Genomic DNA, 19,145 nt, shown 5'->3' on the forward strand with positions numbered 1-19,145 from the left:
CAGACTGGATTATATCATATGTTCCACCAGAGGTTGAGAAACCCCTAAATAAACGTTTGGAAACATTAAAGAAAATAGTAAAAGATATTTATGATATAACCAAGAAGCCGACAATCGTACAAAAGAAAGAATCAGCAATGAAAGGATTTTTAAAATCATATAGGATAAGTGGAGTTGATAAGATGGATCCTAAGACCTTCCTTATGAAGATTAGGAATAGTGTTTTTAGTTTAATCGATAAACAGGAAAAACCTATTAAGATGAAGCTAATATTAGAATGTGAATTTTATAAGAAAACTCATGATGATGATATCGTGTATACATATGGTTATTTTCATACTAATATAGTGATAATTACACAAGCAACGAATATGAATGATGTTTATGAAACAATGATTAATGATATATTGGAAAAGTTTAGCAATTTCCAAAATCAAGGTTCAGGATGGATATTCAAAAGTGTGACATACTTAGATATTCATGTGGATAAATACCAACCTATAGCAGCAAAATCTTGGATCGAACTACCACAGAAGCTCAAGTTGAAAAAAGCTATCGTTAACCCAAAAAACGATGATAATAAATGTTTCATGTGGGCAGTGACACAAGCTATTTATCCAGGAAATAGAGATCTAGAAAAGATATCAAAAAAATTAATAGCAAACGCTGAAAAACTATGCTGGAATGGACTTGAATTCCCTGTACAAGTGGATAAAATCGATATATTTGAGAAGAATAATACAGAATATAGGATAAACGTATATGGTTATGAGAATGATAAAGTATATCCTACTCGAATAAGTGGAAATGAAAATGGTAAGAATACTATAAATTTGCTAATGATATCAAACGCTAAGACTAATCATTATTGTTGGATTAAGAATATGAGTAGACTAATATCATCTCAAGTTACTAAGAACGAACATGCAAGGTTTTATTGCGAACGATGCCTCATCTCATACAAAACACAAAAGAGCCTTGATAAACATTCTGAATATTGTAAGAATCATGATTCAGTTAAGATAGAGTTATCTAAGAAAGGAGCAACACTTTCGTTTAAGAATTATAATCATTCTATGAGAGTTCCATTTGTTATATATAGTGATTTTGAATGCTTAACAGAGAATATCTCTTCATGTCAACCAAATGATAAAAAATCATATACTCAGCAGTATCAAAAGCATAAACCCTCTGGTTATTCATATCTAGTAAAATGCTATGATGATAGTCTATATGAACCAAAAATATATGAATATACTGCTAAATCAGAGGATGAGGATATAGGTCAAAAGTTCATGAAATCAATAGAAGAGACTGTTAGGAATATATATTCGAAATATCATTATAACAAAGTGGTAAAGATGACAAGAAAGGATAAAAAAGCGTATGAAAAGGCTATTATATGTCATATATGTGATAAAGAATTAAACGGGGATAAAGTATTAGATCATGACCATCTTACAGGTAAATATAGAGGAGCAGCACATAACGATTGTAATTTGAATTACAAGATGCCTAAACATATACCAGTGATATTTCATAATTTATCAGGTTATGATGCTCATTTATTTATCAAAAATCTAGGTGTTACAGAAGGTAAAATAGATTGTATACCCAACAATGAGGAGAAATATATCAGTTTCAAAAAGGAGATAACAGTTGATACATTTCAAACTAAGAATGGTAAAGTGTGTAATGTGAAACGTGAGATAAGATTCATTGATAGTTTCAAATTTATGTCTTCATCGTTGGACACCCTAGTTAACAATCTAGGAAAGACTAGTTTTAGAAATATGAATAGGTTTTATGATGGTAGAAGGTTGAAACTATTGCTTAGGAAAGGTGTTTATCCATACGATTACGTCAATTCGTTAGACAAATTAGACGAAACATTCTTACCTCCAAAAGATGAATTTTATAGCAAGTTGAATGATTGTGATATTTCAGATGATGACTACAAACATTCTCAGGAAGTATGGAAAACTTTTAAACATAAGACAATACGTGATTATCATAATCTATATCTTAGGAGCGATGTAATTCTACTTACCGATGTGTTCGAAAGCTTCAGAGATGTATGTATGAGATATTATAAACTAGATCCTTGTTGGTATTATACAGCACCAGGACTATCTTGGGATGCTATGCTGAAGATGACGAAAATTAATTTAGAATTGCTTTCAGATATAGATATGTTGTTGATGATCGAAAAAGGTGTACGTGGTGGTATCTCTACGATAATGAAACGATATGCAAAAGCTAACAATAAATATATGAAATCATTCGATAAAAAGCAAAAATCAGTATTTATAAAATATTTAGACGCTAATAATCTTTATGGTTGGGCTATGAGTCAGAATCTACCAACACATAATTTCAAATGGATGAATAAAACTGAGATTAAGAATTGGAAGAAACATCCATGTATACTAGAAGTTGATTTAGAATACCCAATTGAATTACATAATCTGCATAATGAATATCCATTAGCTCCAGAAAGATTAATGGTTAACAAGGTCGAGAAATTAGTTCCAAATTTAGAAAATAAAACAAAATATATACTACATCACAAAACTTTAAAAATGTATGAAAGTTTAGGGTTGAAAATAACGAAAATTCATAGAGCTATAACATTCCACGAGTCTGCATGGTTGGAACCATATATTAGGCTTAATACGGAATTGCGTACGAAGGCAAAAAATGATTTCGAGAAAGACTTTTTCAAACTGATGAACAATAACGTGTTTGGAAAGACAATGGAGAACATACGGAACAGACAGGACATTAGACTAGTAACAAATGAAAAACAAGCAGCGAAATCAGTAAATCAACTAAATTATAAGAAACGAACAATATTCTCTGAAAATTTAGCTGCTGTTCATATGGGTAAAACAGAATTGGTGTTTAATAAACCTATATATGTAGGTATGAGTATCTTAGACCTATCTAAGAATCTTATGTATGACTTCCATTATAATTATATTAAGAAAAAGTATGGAGAAAAGGCTCAACTATTATTCACGGATACCGATTCACTGATGTATGAAATCGAGACAGATGATTTTTATGAAGATATTAAAGAAGATATTGAGGATAAATTCGATACTAGTAACTATCCGAAAGACCACTTAGGAGTAGCAAAATTCGTTAATAAGAAAGTTCTTGGTATGATGAAGAATGAAACAGCTGGTCGTGAAATAACAGAATTTATAGGTCTTAGATCCAAACTATATGCGTATAAAACAGATGATGAAAGAGTTGGAAAGCGTTGTAAGGGTGTTAAAAAATCAGTCGTTAGTAGGGAGATATCATTTGATGATTATAAGAAATGTCTATTTGAAGGACAACAAACTATGAGAAAGATGAATGTAATAAGGAGTCATAAACATCAAATATACACAGAAACGGTAAATAAAATAGCCTTATCGAGAGACGATGATAAACGCGATATACGAGTAGATGGTATTCACACATATGCTTATGGATATAAAAATATTGATGAATGACTATATGATCGGATAAAAGGTGAATTTATAAGACGATATGAGGGTGTAATTGATAATTATGATATAATATGTATACAAAAAGTTGATAAAAAAAATTAAGAGAAGCAAATTATATTTAAAAAGTTGGTATACAAACATTGGTTTTAAAAGTTGATATATAAAAGTTGGTAAAAAAAAAGTTGTATTAAAAAATTTTTATTTCGAAACAGGTGGGAGCATAGTATCTTCAGGTACGGCTTGTAATTCTTCTCTGACGAAATTTCTTTTCGGTGCACCATCAGAGAGGTAATATAATACAGGTTGATTAGCTGACACAACAGTTCTTGATATGTCATATATTTGTAATGACCATACAGGATCTGTTGCTCTCTTACCACCACCTTCCAACTCACCAGGTTGATACAGATATCTAACTTTCACACCTGCTGGTAATCTTTCTTCTACTAATCCAACAGGTCTTTCATAATTCACATGTTTTTCATGTACTTCTTTCAATTTTATTCCTTCAATAGGAGATTTCCCAGTTATTCTTCTTACTACACTGTTTATACTTCGTATGACAGCTGGCAGCCTTTCAACCCATTCACGGGATCTTTCATTTTCTTCCATAATCATTTCTTGGGCATACTGGTGGCTAAAGAGTTTCTCAGCAATGGTTCGATTAGCGCGCTCGACCAGTGCTTGGGCTCTATGGTTATTAGCTTCCGATCTTTGCACAATTATTCCTCTTTTTTTCATTATTTTCGTAACTTCACCCATGAATTCAGTACCAGGATCTACGATTATTGATTCTGGCCATTTTAAACGTCTGGAATATATCTTTTCAAACCCCATGGATACTTCTGTTGAGTACTTAGACGTCAAAGGCTCAGCATCTATGTACCTACTTGCAACATCAACGACTACGAGTGAATATTTATATGACTTTCTTCTTACTCTATCATGGGGGTAAGAATAATAAGTCTGCTTGATGTATTTGATTCACTTTTTCAACATCCCAATGGTATCTAGGTATGTATTTAGGAGCTGGTAAGTATATCTGCCACAATGCTTGTTTTTCCAACCATTCTTTTCCAATACTCTTTTCAATATTAGTGGAATTTGATAATTTATCGATAGCTTCATATCCCTTCCAATAACCTTGAGGACTATAATAATGGTTTGATAGTTTTTTATTGTTCATGTATAAAACAATATAAAACAATAATTGTATAAGTAATATATAGAATGACAAGCATTTCAGACAAATTAGATGTAAATAGAGCTTACAAACAACCATTTGGACTAAAAGCTGAGAAGACACTTCATCGTGTGACATTTAATCCAAGTTCAGCAAAACCAGAAGAAACATTGTATATACACATACCAAAGTTAACTAATAATGTTGTATATGTTCCAGGTTCATTAGGACTACTTTTTAAACTAAAATTGGCTACAGGTGGACATGCTAATAATACAGTTGTTAATAATTTGGGTAAGGCTCTAAATTCACATATGAAGGTCTCATATGGTGGTGAAACTTTGCAAAATACGCAACGTTTTGATTTGTATCAAACGTATAATGATCTATTCAGATTGAAAAGGGAACGCGAAAGCATGCTGAGAGAAGGAGTCTCATCCCTGAACATGAGAAAGCTAAGAACTAATGCAGGTGATAAGGTTACTACAAATTTAAAAGAGGTTGCGCTATCTGAGGTATATGGTGATAGATATCGATTACCGATCAATCATCCCATTTTAGACGAACATGGTGTTTTATACGCTAAAGCCACTATCCGATAACATTAGTTTTGAGATTACACTCCCAAAAAGTGAAAAGATTGTTATTACGAGTGATATAGCTGATCCTTGGGAATACAGTCTTTCAAATATTGAGCTTGAATATGAATGTATCAATAGTGATTATCTCGCACGGGAAGCCCTTTCAACTTACCAGATTGGTAAAGGTTTCTATTATGAATATATATTGTTGCATAAGACGTTTAATATTAATAAGGCTACTAATTCTACGATTAATGAGGATGTTAACATCCCACGACGATCAATGAGTGGCATCCTTTTTCTATTCATAGAACAATATCTTGCAGGCACGAGAGATAGTGAAAAATTCGTCAACCCAAATATTACACAAATTGATATTAATGTTGATGGTTTACCTAATAAAGTTTACAGTAAAGGGATGATACAAACGGATTTCTGGAACTCGATTAGATCACGATTTGGTGATACTGATAATATTACACAAGAAGATTTTTATTATGATAAATTTGCCTTATGGATTGATCTACGTACTTTTCCAGACAATCAAACACATGGTAACGGCCTCGTTATGAATAGCACTAAAGACGGAGTAAAACTAAAAATGAATAGAACAACAGGTGGATCAGGAATTATTAATTGTTTCATGTATGTGGTAGCCGACGCTTTGATGGAAATCGAAGATAGTGATGTAAAATCTATAATGTATTAAAAAATTAGTATTATATTTTATATATGGAAGAATTACGAGATAAGTTACCATTCCACTGTATAATAACAGGTCCTACAAATTGTGGTAAGACTAAATTTCTAGTAGATACACTAAGAGGTTCATATAGAAATTTATTCGAGATTATCATTTTAATATGCCCAACTCATTCTAAAAATAGCACATATCAAGGATTTGGTAATGATGACCCTAGATTCTATGTTTTTCAACCTGATGCAAGCAATGTAGATGAAATAAATGAAATCTTATCTGATATAATTACGGTATTTTCAGGATATAAGACACTAATTATTCTCGATGATTGTGCATTCAGTAAAGATCTAAAACAGAGATCTAATCAATTTATCAATCTTGCCTTTAGCGGTAGACATGAAAATATTAGTGTTTGGGTATTAACACAACAATTGACTGCAATTGCTAAACCGTTTCGTGAAAACGTTGGATGTATAATCAGTTTCTTTTCACCAAACAGAATATCAAATCAGATATTATTCGATGAATATGGTGGTGGATTAGATTTAGAGCAACGGAAAAAGTATATAGAGGTGCTAAAATCTGAAAAATATTCTAGAATTTGTTTCTGTCTACGTCATCCATTTCACACTTACATGGAGATTCCAAATGGTTTAAGAAATTAATTCATTAATATAATATATAATATGGATTCAATCCTTGATCAATATGCTAATGATAAATTAGAAACAATACCTGAAGAACCAATTATAGAGGAAAAGAAACCAAGTAAAAAAAGAAAATCAACGGTTAAGAAAGATGATAATACTGATGAGATAGAGGAGAAACGTGAGCAACTATCTATTCTATCTGTTCTTGGTACAATAGAGTCTTATACAGGACAAAAGATGTCTCTTGGAGATGTTAAGAGATTACCATCCAAAGATGTTGAGAAGTACTATAACCGATATCAAGTTATTATTGGTAACCAAGTTACAGGATCATTAGTTGACACAACCCTCGAGACTGCTACTGAGTTAGCAAGTTATGTATTACCTATCGATGATAAGGAATCACTATGTTCTGATTTGAAGGAAAATCCAATGATAAGAAATGAGCTTTCTAATGCAGCTGGATATCTCGTATTAAAAGGTGGACGATTCGTTGCTCTTGCTAGCTGTCTTTTACAAGTTGCAAAACATGTAGAATTTAATAATCTCATTAATAATAAACCAACTAACGGTATTAATGATATGGATAAATATATTCAGGATACTGTTGATAAAACTCTTGAGCAGTCTTGAGCACTCTTGAGCAGACTCTTAAACACTGTTGAGCAGACTCTTAAGCACTGTTGAACAGTCTTGAGCACTCTTGAGAGTTGTAAAATGGTATAAAATTTTATTATTCTATGTATAATATAATAATGTCTGAAACTGATAGTACACAACATGATCAAATAACTAAAGAACCAGAACATAAACTAGAACGTGTTAAGGATCCTAAAAAAGTAGCTGCAGGAAAAAGATTAGCAGAATATCATAAGAGAGCTAAACAAGCTCTTAAACAAGAGAGGGAACATGAAAATGTTGTAGAAGAAGATATTAGTAATTCTAAATGGATACCGGAAATATCACTAACAACAGCATTGACAATGGTTGGAATAACTCTTACAGCTGTCGATTTATATTTTAGATGGAGAAAACAGGATAAATTTGAATGGAAAGCACCTCCTGTTATTAATGCAGATGAAAAACCTAAATTATCAGTTCCTTCATCTATGAATGAATTAGAATTACCTCCTAAGACGGTAAAAAAACCATCGAAAATTCCCAAGAGAATTGGAATGGATTAAATGGTATAAAATTATATTGTTTACTATTAATATAAATATGTCAACTACAGAAAACAAATTAGTGAAAACAACTATGGATGCTGTCGTCATCGTCGGTCTTGCTTCTGGGATTGGTTACGTCGGGAAAAAAATCCTCAAGGAACCATTCATCAATGACCCATCATCTTCCCTGCCTAATTACGGGAAATGGGTGGTCGTCCTTGGAGCTTCTATGTATCTTAAAACCTATCTCGAAGATAAAAAGAAAATCCCAACTTCTATCTAAACTGGTATAAAAAATTAATATTATAATATAATATAAATGGCAACAATAGCTGTAATGATAGCAGGGGCCGTCCTCAATGCAACAGCATTCGTTGGTGGCTCTTATCTAGCTAAGTCTCTGGATGGGAATTCAGCAAGAGTTGATCAAGAGAAAGTAAGACATGACAAGGCTCTTGAAGCGTATCAACAACAAATGGGTGAGTATGAGAAGAAACGTCAAGCGTACCAAGACTGGCTAGCTAAGGAGTATGAGGATAAGAAAAACGCGGATGAATCTTTAAACAACACAGATATGGCGTTTAAACTATATAGTCAAGCTCATCCAGATATCAAATTCGATATTGAGAATAAACCAAAGTTTAGCGACTATTACAAACCAAGTAGTAAACAAAAACAATATGAAATGATATATGTCGGTGGTGGTATGTTGGGTGCTGGTTATTTAGCATCAAAATTCTTGTAAGATAAAATTGGTATAAAAACTGTTTAGTATTATATAATATATAATACTTGATGGAAGCAGGTGGAATTGATTTCGATCCACTCACCCAAGAGGGAAAAGATGATTTAAATGAAGTTATTGATAATGAACAAGATAATCTAATACCTCAGGATGGTGAAGACAGTGGAAGTTATTTATACCGTCTTAAACAACGTTTTGGTAATGGGTTCAAATATGCTCTTAATCGTATCAATGATACTTTTAGGATAAATAACAAGGGACAAAATATTCCAGAATATATGGAGCTTAAGAATATAGTAGAGAATGATGATGAGCTCGAAAAAAAGCTAAATAAAATTAAAGAAGCTGAAGATAGAATTACAGAAGCTGAAAATCGAATAAAAGAGTTGTATCCCAACTGGGATCCTAACAAATCTACATTCTTATTTGATATAGGTGATTATAATCGAGTAGAATTAAGATTAAAGAGTAAAAAAGGTGCTAAGATATACTATCTAGATGGTCTAAATAATGCACCTAGAACGATAACTGATAATCTAGGACCATCTATTGTTGATATTGAAGAGTATAAGATGATTAAAAATCAAATTGATGGACTATTTCCTGAAAATACTGTCAATGATAAATTTAATCTTCGATATGGTGCTGATCATAAGATTGAAATTAGCGTAAAGGATAAGAATTCTTGGCAAAGTATTTATAAAAAAGATGGAACATTAAACAAAAATTTGCCTAATATAACCAAGAATGCTTTAGGAAAGGAAGCAGATACATTAATAAAAGAAAATGAAGATATTATTGATAAAAAAGCTGAACAAATATCCGAGTTGGAGGAAAAGATAGTAGAAATTAATGAAGATGATACTACATCAGTTATAACAACCAAAGAGAAGACAAATGAAGGTATAACTCAAAAAATCAATGATTTACAAGAAGAAATAGAACAATTACAAGAACAGAATGAAAAAATAGAGGAAAAACTCTCATTGAGGGAGCGTATAAAACAAATTTTTAAGAAATATGGTTTCACGGTAACAGCCATTGCTACTGCTGTTGGTGTTATCATAGGTGTCATCATTAATAGCTTGAAAGCTGGTTTAACAAGTGTTGCAAAGGGTGTTGGAAACGGTTTGAAGGCCATTGGTAAAAAGTTGGGTCAAATACTACCTGGTATGGTGGGGGGCGATAGCTTCTTTTTTATTTAGAACAGCTGGGGAGGTTGTTGGCTTTCTTGCTAAAAATGCATGTCTTCTCATAGTTGCTGTTGTCTTGTATGTCATAGAGAGATATAAAAAGAAAAACTGAGTATATATTATAATGACAATACTGTATATCGGATTAACTCAAGACGCATCTACATTCACGCTATCCCTAAAAAACCCTATTAGTAATTGTAAAACTATACGACTCATACAATGTTCGTTTTTTAACAATCTAGGTGTAAATATTAAAGATATATTCCTTCACTGTGATATGATCGATAGTAATCAAGTTTATACTAAATAATGATCATGGTCATGTCTTATCACATATTAGACTTAGTTCATCTAGTAGCGTTGTCGTATATAATCCTAATACATGCTTATACGTACCTTTAATCAATAATAGTTTTATCAATAGATTAAGTTTTTGGGTTACAGATATTAATAATCAAAAAATAACTAGTAGTATTTATCCTCTGATAATGACTCTTGAACTGGTATAAAAATAAATTTAATATATATATTATAATAGAAATGAATCAAGACTGCATTTAGCCTAAATTACCTGAAAAACAAACAGGTGAAAACTTCAGATTGCATAAGGTCAATATGGTCTTATCTCGTCTAGGAGAAGAACACAAGCATTATGAACATGTACGAAAGAAGTATTCAAGATTAAGATCACTTTTCCATGGAACAACAATAACTATGGGAACTCTCAGTGGGATACTAACAGCTTCAGGAATCGGAACAAGTCTGACAGGACCAGGTATTGTTGTCGGTGTACCTCTCAGTGCTATAGGGGGGTGTTCTAGGATTGGTTTCAGCTGGTTGTGGTGTTATGACAAAGAAACTGACTAAAAAGATTTCAAAGCATGACAAAACTATCCAGCTTATTAAAAGTAAGGAAAATAGTATAACCGATCTCGTCTCAAAAGCATTGCATAATAATCATATTGATGAGCAAGAATTCGATCTTATCATGGGTGAATTAACTAAATATGAAAAACTCAAATCAAGTATCCGACGTAAGAAAAATGAAACTTTTTTAAAAAAACGATGTGGATGTGAACAAGTTGAGAGAGGAATTGAAAAAGGAGCTTGTGGATCAACTCGTAAATCCAAAGAAATAACAATTTCCTTCAACAGAGACCCCTTTGGGTGGTTATATGTATAAGATTAGATATGATAAGAATTTAAACGTATAAATGTTTATCTCATTATAAATCATAATATAAAATGAAGTGGACAGAATTTCAAAAAAGATATCCAAACAATATTGATCACGTTTCATAGAAAATAAAGATGGTGATGTGCGTTTTTTGTTCAATGGTGATTATTGTGATCCGTTTAATAAAGATGGTAGTCTAGCAAGAGTATTATACCAATATCCAGCGTATAAAGGACATCGTCCTGAACCAGAAAACATTCATCATTTTCTTGGATCTAAATTCCCAAAGGCGGTTATGGCTACTAATAAGAGCTATCCAATTCCAGCTGTAGGGGTTTACGATAAGGCAGATGATATGTTAGACTATTACACCCACTCAAAATATATGTAACACCTGTTAAAAAGCTTCTCTGTTTCTCTTAACAATGTATTCCAACTAACACCACCAACTGTACAAAATGTAAGTGATTACACTACATGGATGGAAGAACCAAATATGAAATATTGGTCTCAACAGCTTAATTTTGCTGTATGGTGTGCAACAAGCGGTTGTGGTATTAGCTATGACATTATTGAGACTGACACACAAATCGGCTCTATTCTAAGGTTTCATGTCGTATACACGATTAGATCTATTCTAAATGATCTTCAAGTACCACTACCATGGGATAATAATTTTGTTTGGTATGGTACTCGATATAATAAAGGCGCGGTAGCAAAACTTTGTAATGAGTTTTGGTATCGATTCATCCAACCCAGATTTCCGATTCAAAGGTAAATCCACAGATGAAGATATGTTTAATTTTCATTATAGGAGTCCTTATAAAGACTCTCTTACAGCATACTATACATCTACTCATAAGGATCGAAGTCAATATACTGGTTCATACCTCAGAAAGGTCATGGTATAACAAAAGCAGGATTGTCACGATTGAACCAAAGTATAGAAGCATTCGTTTATTGCGTTCTTGGCTCACAGGTTAACACTAGGTCGTCAATCATTGGTGATTCAGGTTCAGCTAAAGAAACTCAAGACGTATTCTTAAAGCTATTTGAAAATTCAGTAATTGAAAAAGATATTTCGAAAAGTATCCAAAGGTATCAGTTTGCGATTCAAGAGGCAAAAGTAAAACTCGATTTAGCGATATCACCAGGTTGTTGGTTGTTACCATCTAGTTTAGTTATAAATACTGAATCAACTATTGGATATAATAATAAACTCCAACGGGCTACAAATGATATGAGTTTTGGTATAAATAATATCAATAATGATGTTAAATCAATTGGAATACCCAAGAATAATATGGGAGATTCAAAGGTTAAATTACCCCCATCAAAAACAGATGATAACAAACGAATACATCTGATAATTCGAATAAAACAGATACGTCTGATAATTTTAATAAACCTGTTATAAAACCATCACCATCATCTGAAAAACACGAAAATAATCTAGCAGTTATTACTGTTGTTGTGACTGGTTTAGTTTGGTACATATTCCGTTAACCTGACATGGTGTGTCATTATGGCTTAAAATAATAGCTATTTATTTATAATGTATCTAATAGACACATTATAAAATATTATGATGTTATTACTATCTTATGGTAGTCAAATATATTAATTATTTCTGACTATCTTTATTTTTTTCTTCTTAGGGACGTTTGTTAGCAGATCTTTTATAATTTTCAGGTAAATCTTCTTTTTTAACATATTCGAATTATATATCTACACCCATCTTTCTTAGATATACCGCTTTTAACATTGTTCTTCCCTCAGCACACATTTTTACGATTCCGGCGTTAATATCTATATGTTGTTGAACAGCATGCATACTATCATAAAATGTTTCTTCATTCTCTTTATCAATATTAGTAGCTTCGCACATTTTTATTTTTGTGATTATTCTTAACAAATGAATAATCTCTATTTTCAGCAGATTTTTTACAATTCTGTTGCTGTGTTACTATTTGTAAATTACACAAACGGTTATCTTGTTTATCAATATTAATATGATCTATTACTTTACCATCTTGGATTAACCCATTATAACATTCCCATATAAACGGTGTGCATAATATGATTTCGTATTACATTCACCATGTTTCCTAACAGTTACTATTAAATATCCATTATTACTAATATTACCTTTCATAGGTATTCTCCTAATTATATTAATAATATAACCATCTTCACTACTGGCATACCTGTTATAACTGGGTGTAAACTAAATGATTTTTCATTAACAATGAATTTTATCTTTTATTTTATCTGACATAATTTATATATGAGTCATTTCCTTAAGCCTTAACGAGAAATTATTTTTTTTAACATAGCCTCGGAACCAAGCGTAGAAACCAAACATTGTAACTCAGAGGATGAATCTAGCATTAAAAACCTAGTAATTAAGCTATCTTATTAAGACAAAATTCAATTCTAATCATGAGTAACATTATATTAAAGACAGGGAAAGTTTCATCTAGTAAAATTCTGGCTTGGTGTCACGTGACTTATTTTTCCAAGAAATCATGATAATATTTTTCCAAGAATTCAAGACTGGTTTCATCTAGTAAATTATTGCTTTGATCCTTAATAACTTATCTTCCAAGAATTCAATACATAATCCACTTCCAAGAATTCAGGGAAAAGTTTCATCTAGTAAATTATGCCTTGATGCTTAATGATAAATCTAGACAAAAAATCCATACTCTGAATCTGAGTGCAAAAATCGCCAGAACCGGCCATTCCCTACTACTTGTGTTCAGACACATGCTCTTAACTTATTGTGTAAGTGTATTCTTGTTTTGCTATTGTTTGTGTCAAAACGAGCGAAAAAAGTGTACTTGTTATCATGGGTAAGAGTACTCGTAGTTCTTACATGATTTAAAGTAGTCATTTGAAAAAAAAACAAAAAAACAAAAACAAAAAACAAACACTAAGTTTAGTAGTATAAGTATATATCAGCGAGTGAATTTTTTGAATTCCACAAATTAAACAAATCCAAGAGATGTGTGACAAAGTTTTATAAATAAAATAACATTGCTAAAACTACCGGCCAACCGAGCGACGAACTAGAACTAGAACCTGGTTTCAGGGTAAGCTGGGATACCTGGAGTATCTGGAGGACCTGGTTTTCAATACGCATGGATGATCAGTTGGTTGAGCTTCCAAAAATACTGATAAAGTATTTCGTGAGGTCTCGAAGTAATGATAAACCAGACCCTGGTTGGGACGGTTTTTCTAGTATCAGAGTCTCTTAGAATCTAAAGGAGAAGGTAAAATAAGTTGCAAAATTTCGAACGACAGTGGGAAAAGCCGTTTGCAGGCAGAGCGTTTATTGCCATATACTTATCTGGAACTCCAATTCCAGCTCCGGGGTTCCGAATATTTGGCATGCGTAATTAGAAAATCAAAATGCTTCATTTAAAACGTGAATACAGGCTAATATTTTCTCAAACCTCTCTCATTGCTTTACATTTTATAATTTATCAATATTCTTAAATGAATCGCCATTTTTTTTTTTTTTTTTTTTTTTTTTTTTTTTTAAAACAAAAGTTAAAGAGATCATAACGCTTCGAACTGCAAAGATCAAACCCTGGAATTATTTATTTTGCTTCTCACTAAATCGAATAGAATCCTAAAATAAATAATGCTATGTACCTCATGTTCCCTTTGTGAGTAGACTTTGCAGCCAAAGCAGTTAATATAAATACATAAATATAGGTTATAAGACTATATTATCAAGTTCAAGAGAAACTTCAACGAGTCACTGTTGAATTAATTTGTTATACGATCGCTTATCTTAATTTTAACCCTTTTGAGCTTTTCGAGCTACTATGATTATAAAAATGAGCTTAAATATTGCGTTGTTGAGAGATATGTTATTGTATAAGGATCTTAAAAACATTTACAAATGCCAAGTTACTGACAAAGAAAAATTGTTATTTTGTATTTTGCATTGTATTTTGCTTTATTTTTTTATTTTGTCTCAGATGTTCTCAAGTCTGTTTTCAAGTCTGTTTCACAGTATTGATTTAATTTGTCCATAAAAAGTTCGTGAAATCTCCTAAATTTGGATTTTAATGAAAGACATCCATGGTAAATTTTACTAAACTTGATATTTATATAGGATTATCTGCAGTTGCCTTATGTTTTTAAACCAGACATTCAAAAACAAAACTAGCCACTGGGGGTGGTTGGTAGTGGTTTTTTTAAAAGAGACAAAATTCCTAAGTGGCGGCGAGCTCATGGTAGTAAAAAATTGAGGTCGAAAACAAAGACTCGTGCAAAGAAGAAAACGTTATACATTTCGATTTTATTTTTTCTCTTCATGGTTTTCATTATGAGGGACATTATCTCCACCTTGAAGAAGAACAAAAATTAAGATTTCCCCCTGATTTTATCTTCATTTTTCAGTTTTATCTAATTTGTGCTCGCTGGGTCTATTGGGTGAGCTCCGCTTTTTGGCAGTGCCTAGATTTATATATTATTTATTGATCTTTATGCTAAAGTTAGGTAAAGTATTTAAAGTGCCTATTAAGCCTGCATGCTGTCTTCCTGGTTTAAAGCAGTGATCTTGAATAAATAAGAATGGCTTTTACTTTCTTCGATATCTCTTTTCCTTGCCAAGATGTTCATAATAGAAATCAAAATTTGATGACGACAAACCAGGATCATAGTAAAACGTCAACTGAACCAACAGAGAATGTCTCTGTGATAATTAGCTCAAAATGATTACAACTTTTGATGATTATAGTGTTCACTGTACAATCATCAAAAGTTTCAGTCATCAGTTTTGAGCTAATTCTCACAGATATATTCTCTATTTGATCAGTTGACTTTTTATCCTTGGTTAACGTTTGGTTTATTCTATTCCCACCCTCTTTGTTGCTATTCCTGCGCTGCTTTGGTTCTGATGGAGAACTCCTCAGCTTTACCTTTACCAATTCTCAATCAGGAGTGTTTGGAACTACTCTAAGTAGAATACTATTCTGTTAATTGTGTCCTTGAAGCGATCTCTTATTTTAGTAATATTCTTTCTTTTTTTTTTTTGTTTGTTTGTTTGTTGTTTGTTTTGTTTTGTTTTGTTTTGTTTCAGAATTGTGAAGGAAAACCCTCTGTATAATCATGAATTTACAGTTGAATTCATCCTACAGTGCGATCATACCTCTCAAAACTTATTTTTCTAGAAATGGAAGGACCTTGACGGTAATGGAAAATCAAGTAAACAAGAAAGCTTGTCGAAAGAAGTTATTCTTATCGTAGATGATGATGATAATAATAATAATATATATAATGAAGAAAGGAAAAATCCAGAACTTTTTGAATCACAATTACTTTCCTGGTGGAGTAGAGAGGGCTGCGGGCAACACGATTTGAGAAGAAAGCAAATTTGGAAGTACCTGACGCTCCACGTATTGCTGCCAGCAAGTTATACGGCATAAACGATATGGTTATCAGTAATATTACAGTACAATCTGATCAAGACGACATTAAGATCCTGGAAAATGTTGGAATCAAGACCTTTATGACTCGTATTATAAGGAAGTTGAAGATATGTTGTCTCAGCTAAACGACGGAACAAAAAATGACAGCTCAAACGCAGATGATTTGTTTCATGTGTGTGGCATTACCCAATATTTGTTTGGCGGTGCATTTCCAAACACATACGTGCTGGTAAAAAAAAACATTTAAATGTAGCTATTGTTGCAAAGGCCTTTAAACAGAAAACTGAACTGTATCAGCATGTCCAAACTCACGCAGGGGAATTGGGTTTTCATCAGATGTCAGCAATATATAAAACCATAATTTAGTTTAAAATAGTTGTTAAGTCATGCAGCCACAACTTTTTTTTGATCTGACTTGCAACCTCAACTGTCCAAAGCAGCCTTGGAATGAAATCTGTGATGATGCTTTTCTTATTCATAGTTGACTTCGACTGAAGCAAAGGTGAAAAATATGCATGCGTTTCAGAATTTGTTTTTCATAATTTTAACTCTGTAAAATGAGAATTTTTAAAAAGTATTTTAAATCTCACTGGCAATTCCTTTAAAGTCCGCGAGGACAGGGTTAATATGAAAAACGCGGAGTCAAGACACTAGGTCAGCGCGGGCAGCATTCTAACTTCGTTGCAATTTAGCAATTTGATAAGCGGGTAGACTATAATATAATCTGTTTGTAATTTATCCGACAGGTAATAAAGGCGTGAACAAGCTGAGTAGCACAGGACTCAGTAGATACGAACTTCCTAATTTTCCTAATGTTATAATGATAGTAAAAAATAGGATGTTTTTGTATGTGTTAGCAATCCTCCTATGAAATTCGAAATAAACTACTGCCAAAATAGTTCCAAAAGGCGTAGCAGGTGTAATAGCAAATCTAATGACTGGAAATTAAATGAGTGGAACTAAGAAAAAAAAATTACTATTAAGGATTTTACTATTTTTATTTATTACTACTTTTTATTTTATTGAACCTTGTTTTTGCGGAGGAGTTCTGTGACAATTGATTGGTTATCCTGCGAATTTAAAATCATTTCTCCGTAGAAAACTCCATGCACGTTGACAAGCAAAGGAAATAGACCACCATTGTATCTTGGGCCTAAAGTTTCCCTTGCCAGACCACGTGCTTTTCTAATTTATGTGTTTAGAACTAAGTTTTATTCATAAAAGCAACAGGAAACCCAAACAGAAAATAAGTAAGCATGTATTCTGGCCACTTCCTTTGCTTGACGTCTGCGTGTGTGTTTACGAGTTTAACTACAGGGAAGCATTTAATTTATCCGGGCCGCAACTATATCGGACCATTCCTTCGGACCAAAATGTATTTACACATTGTAGAGGCATAGTTCTGTTATTTTCATGACAGTTCCAATAGACACACTAAAACTTATTTCTATTGAGTTTAAACGAAGGACCATTCACAAAAGGTGAAAACCCTTCAAATCTTTTATTTCATCCAGAAAACTACCAAATATGGGCAGATATGTTTAGCTTAAATAAAATCGGCATTATTATTTGTAGATAAAGGTATCGAAACCTGTTTTTTTTTTTTTTTTTTTTTTATTTTCAATTCTAGACGAATTCTAATGCTTAGCTAGCGGTGTAAGTTTTTCCCATTTCAGACCACTAAATCATACACAAGAGGCATATGAAGGAAGGGAGCACATCTATCTAACACATTTCCTCGTAAATGTGAATACACCTTTTGGTTTGTCAAACTGCAATTAAAGCTTTCGCTCACTGCACTGCCATTCTTGTGTACACATCTAAACAAATCAAGACCACATGCTAAAGTGCTCTGTCTTGCGCCGAGGACGCTAAAAATAGATTTTCAAAAAACTTACAGTAAGGATACTGAATATTCGATCCTTGTCATACCGGTAGAGTAGTATTGTTTCTTTTTTTCAACGTTTATCATATGCTGTGACCCAAACTCACACAAAAAACACACACAACACACACACAACCCACACACACACACACACACAAACACCACACACATAACGCACACAAATAAATCTAATATCAAGAAATGGACATGCGATCTACAAATAGTAAAACATGAACCGAACATGAAAAAGGTATAATTTGATCAATCAGTCTACCCATGGAGCCGATTCGAGCATTGGAGCGTAGCGTCTGATGCAAGTAGATAAACAACGTATTAATCAAATACCAGTAATTGATTCAGCGACCCCTTTTAATCAGGTAGCGGGGGGGGAAAATACATATCTATATTATGTAAAAACCAATATAACCGAGCTAAGAGTTTCTCGGTCGTCACTCAGCTCAAAGTCGGAAATTGTCCTTTTTTCAACAAACGGTAATAAGCTCAGTTTAAGATAATGGCCGTACTGTCATTATTTTTTATGTCTGGCAACAAATTATTTCATTGTGAGACTGACAACGGTGTTTTCGTTTTTTATTTATTCTATTCTTGGCAGATCAAAAACACTGATCGACCATGGGCCCCGAAGCTTAGTCTCCAAGCACGCATCAAATCTTTTTAACGCGCTGAACTTGTTGACGGCTTCCCCTTGGTACTGCCGTCTTTTATAGAGCTTGAACCAGCACACTGTTGCTTGTTACGAGATATAGTGGTCATTATGTGAAAACATAAGCTCACTCCAAGGTACCGTAAAGAAAACAGCTCAAAGCACTACAGTAACCCTTTTTGGTAGCACCACACAGTGTTACAGCATAATTCGTCCGAACGCGAGGCGGGAGAACGCTCTTAGCCCAG

The 19,145-nt window shown here is 32.7% G+C and overlaps 2 protein-coding genes across 2 annotated transcripts; both read left to right on the forward strand.

The window, feature by feature from the left end:
• Window positions 1-2,882: 2,882 nt before the first annotated feature.
• Window positions 2,883-3,506, forward strand: LOC116298916 (uncharacterized). The gene has a single exon (XM_031707500.2). It carries the CDS (start codon window positions 2,883-2,885, stop codon window positions 3,504-3,506), a length of 624 nt encoding a protein of 207 aa, XP_031563360.2.
• A 6,833-nt stretch (window positions 3,507-10,339) lies between these two features.
• LOC148912915 (uncharacterized) lies at window positions 10,340-12,407 on the forward strand. The gene is made up of 3 exons (XM_089026344.1): window positions 10,340-10,499; window positions 11,765-12,232; window positions 12,277-12,407. The coding sequence occupies exons 1-3, from the start codon at window positions 10,340-10,342 to the stop codon at window positions 12,405-12,407; spliced, it is 759 nt and encodes a 252-aa protein (XP_088882470.1).
• The last annotated feature ends 6,738 nt before the right edge of the window (window positions 12,408-19,145 follow it).

Source organism: Actinia tenebrosa, unplaced genomic scaffold (assembly GCF_029948245.1).
Source record: "Actinia tenebrosa isolate PJP-AT-01 unplaced genomic scaffold, QUT_ActTen_1.0 PGA_scaffold10__47_contigs__length_13832649, whole genome shotgun sequence".
Taxonomy (NCBI): domain Eukaryota; kingdom Metazoa; phylum Cnidaria; class Anthozoa; order Actiniaria; family Actiniidae; genus Actinia; species Actinia tenebrosa.

Coding starts and splice junctions, on each gene's coding strand:
- LOC116298916 (XM_031707500.2), top strand. CDS start 2,883: ATGGGTAAAACAGAATTGGTGTTTAATAAACCTATATATGTAGGTATG.
- LOC148912915 (XM_089026344.1), top strand. CDS start 10,340: ATGGTCTTATCTCGTCTAGGAGAAGAACACAAGCATTATGAACATGTA. Junction 10,500..11,764: donor AACAAGTCTGACAGGACCAG/GTATTGTTGTCG, acceptor TCTACTCATAAG/GATCGAAGTCAATATACTGG. Junction 12,233..12,276: donor TTCAAAGGTTAAATTACCCC/CATCAAAAACAG, acceptor CTGATAATTCGA/ATAAAACAGATACGTCTGAT.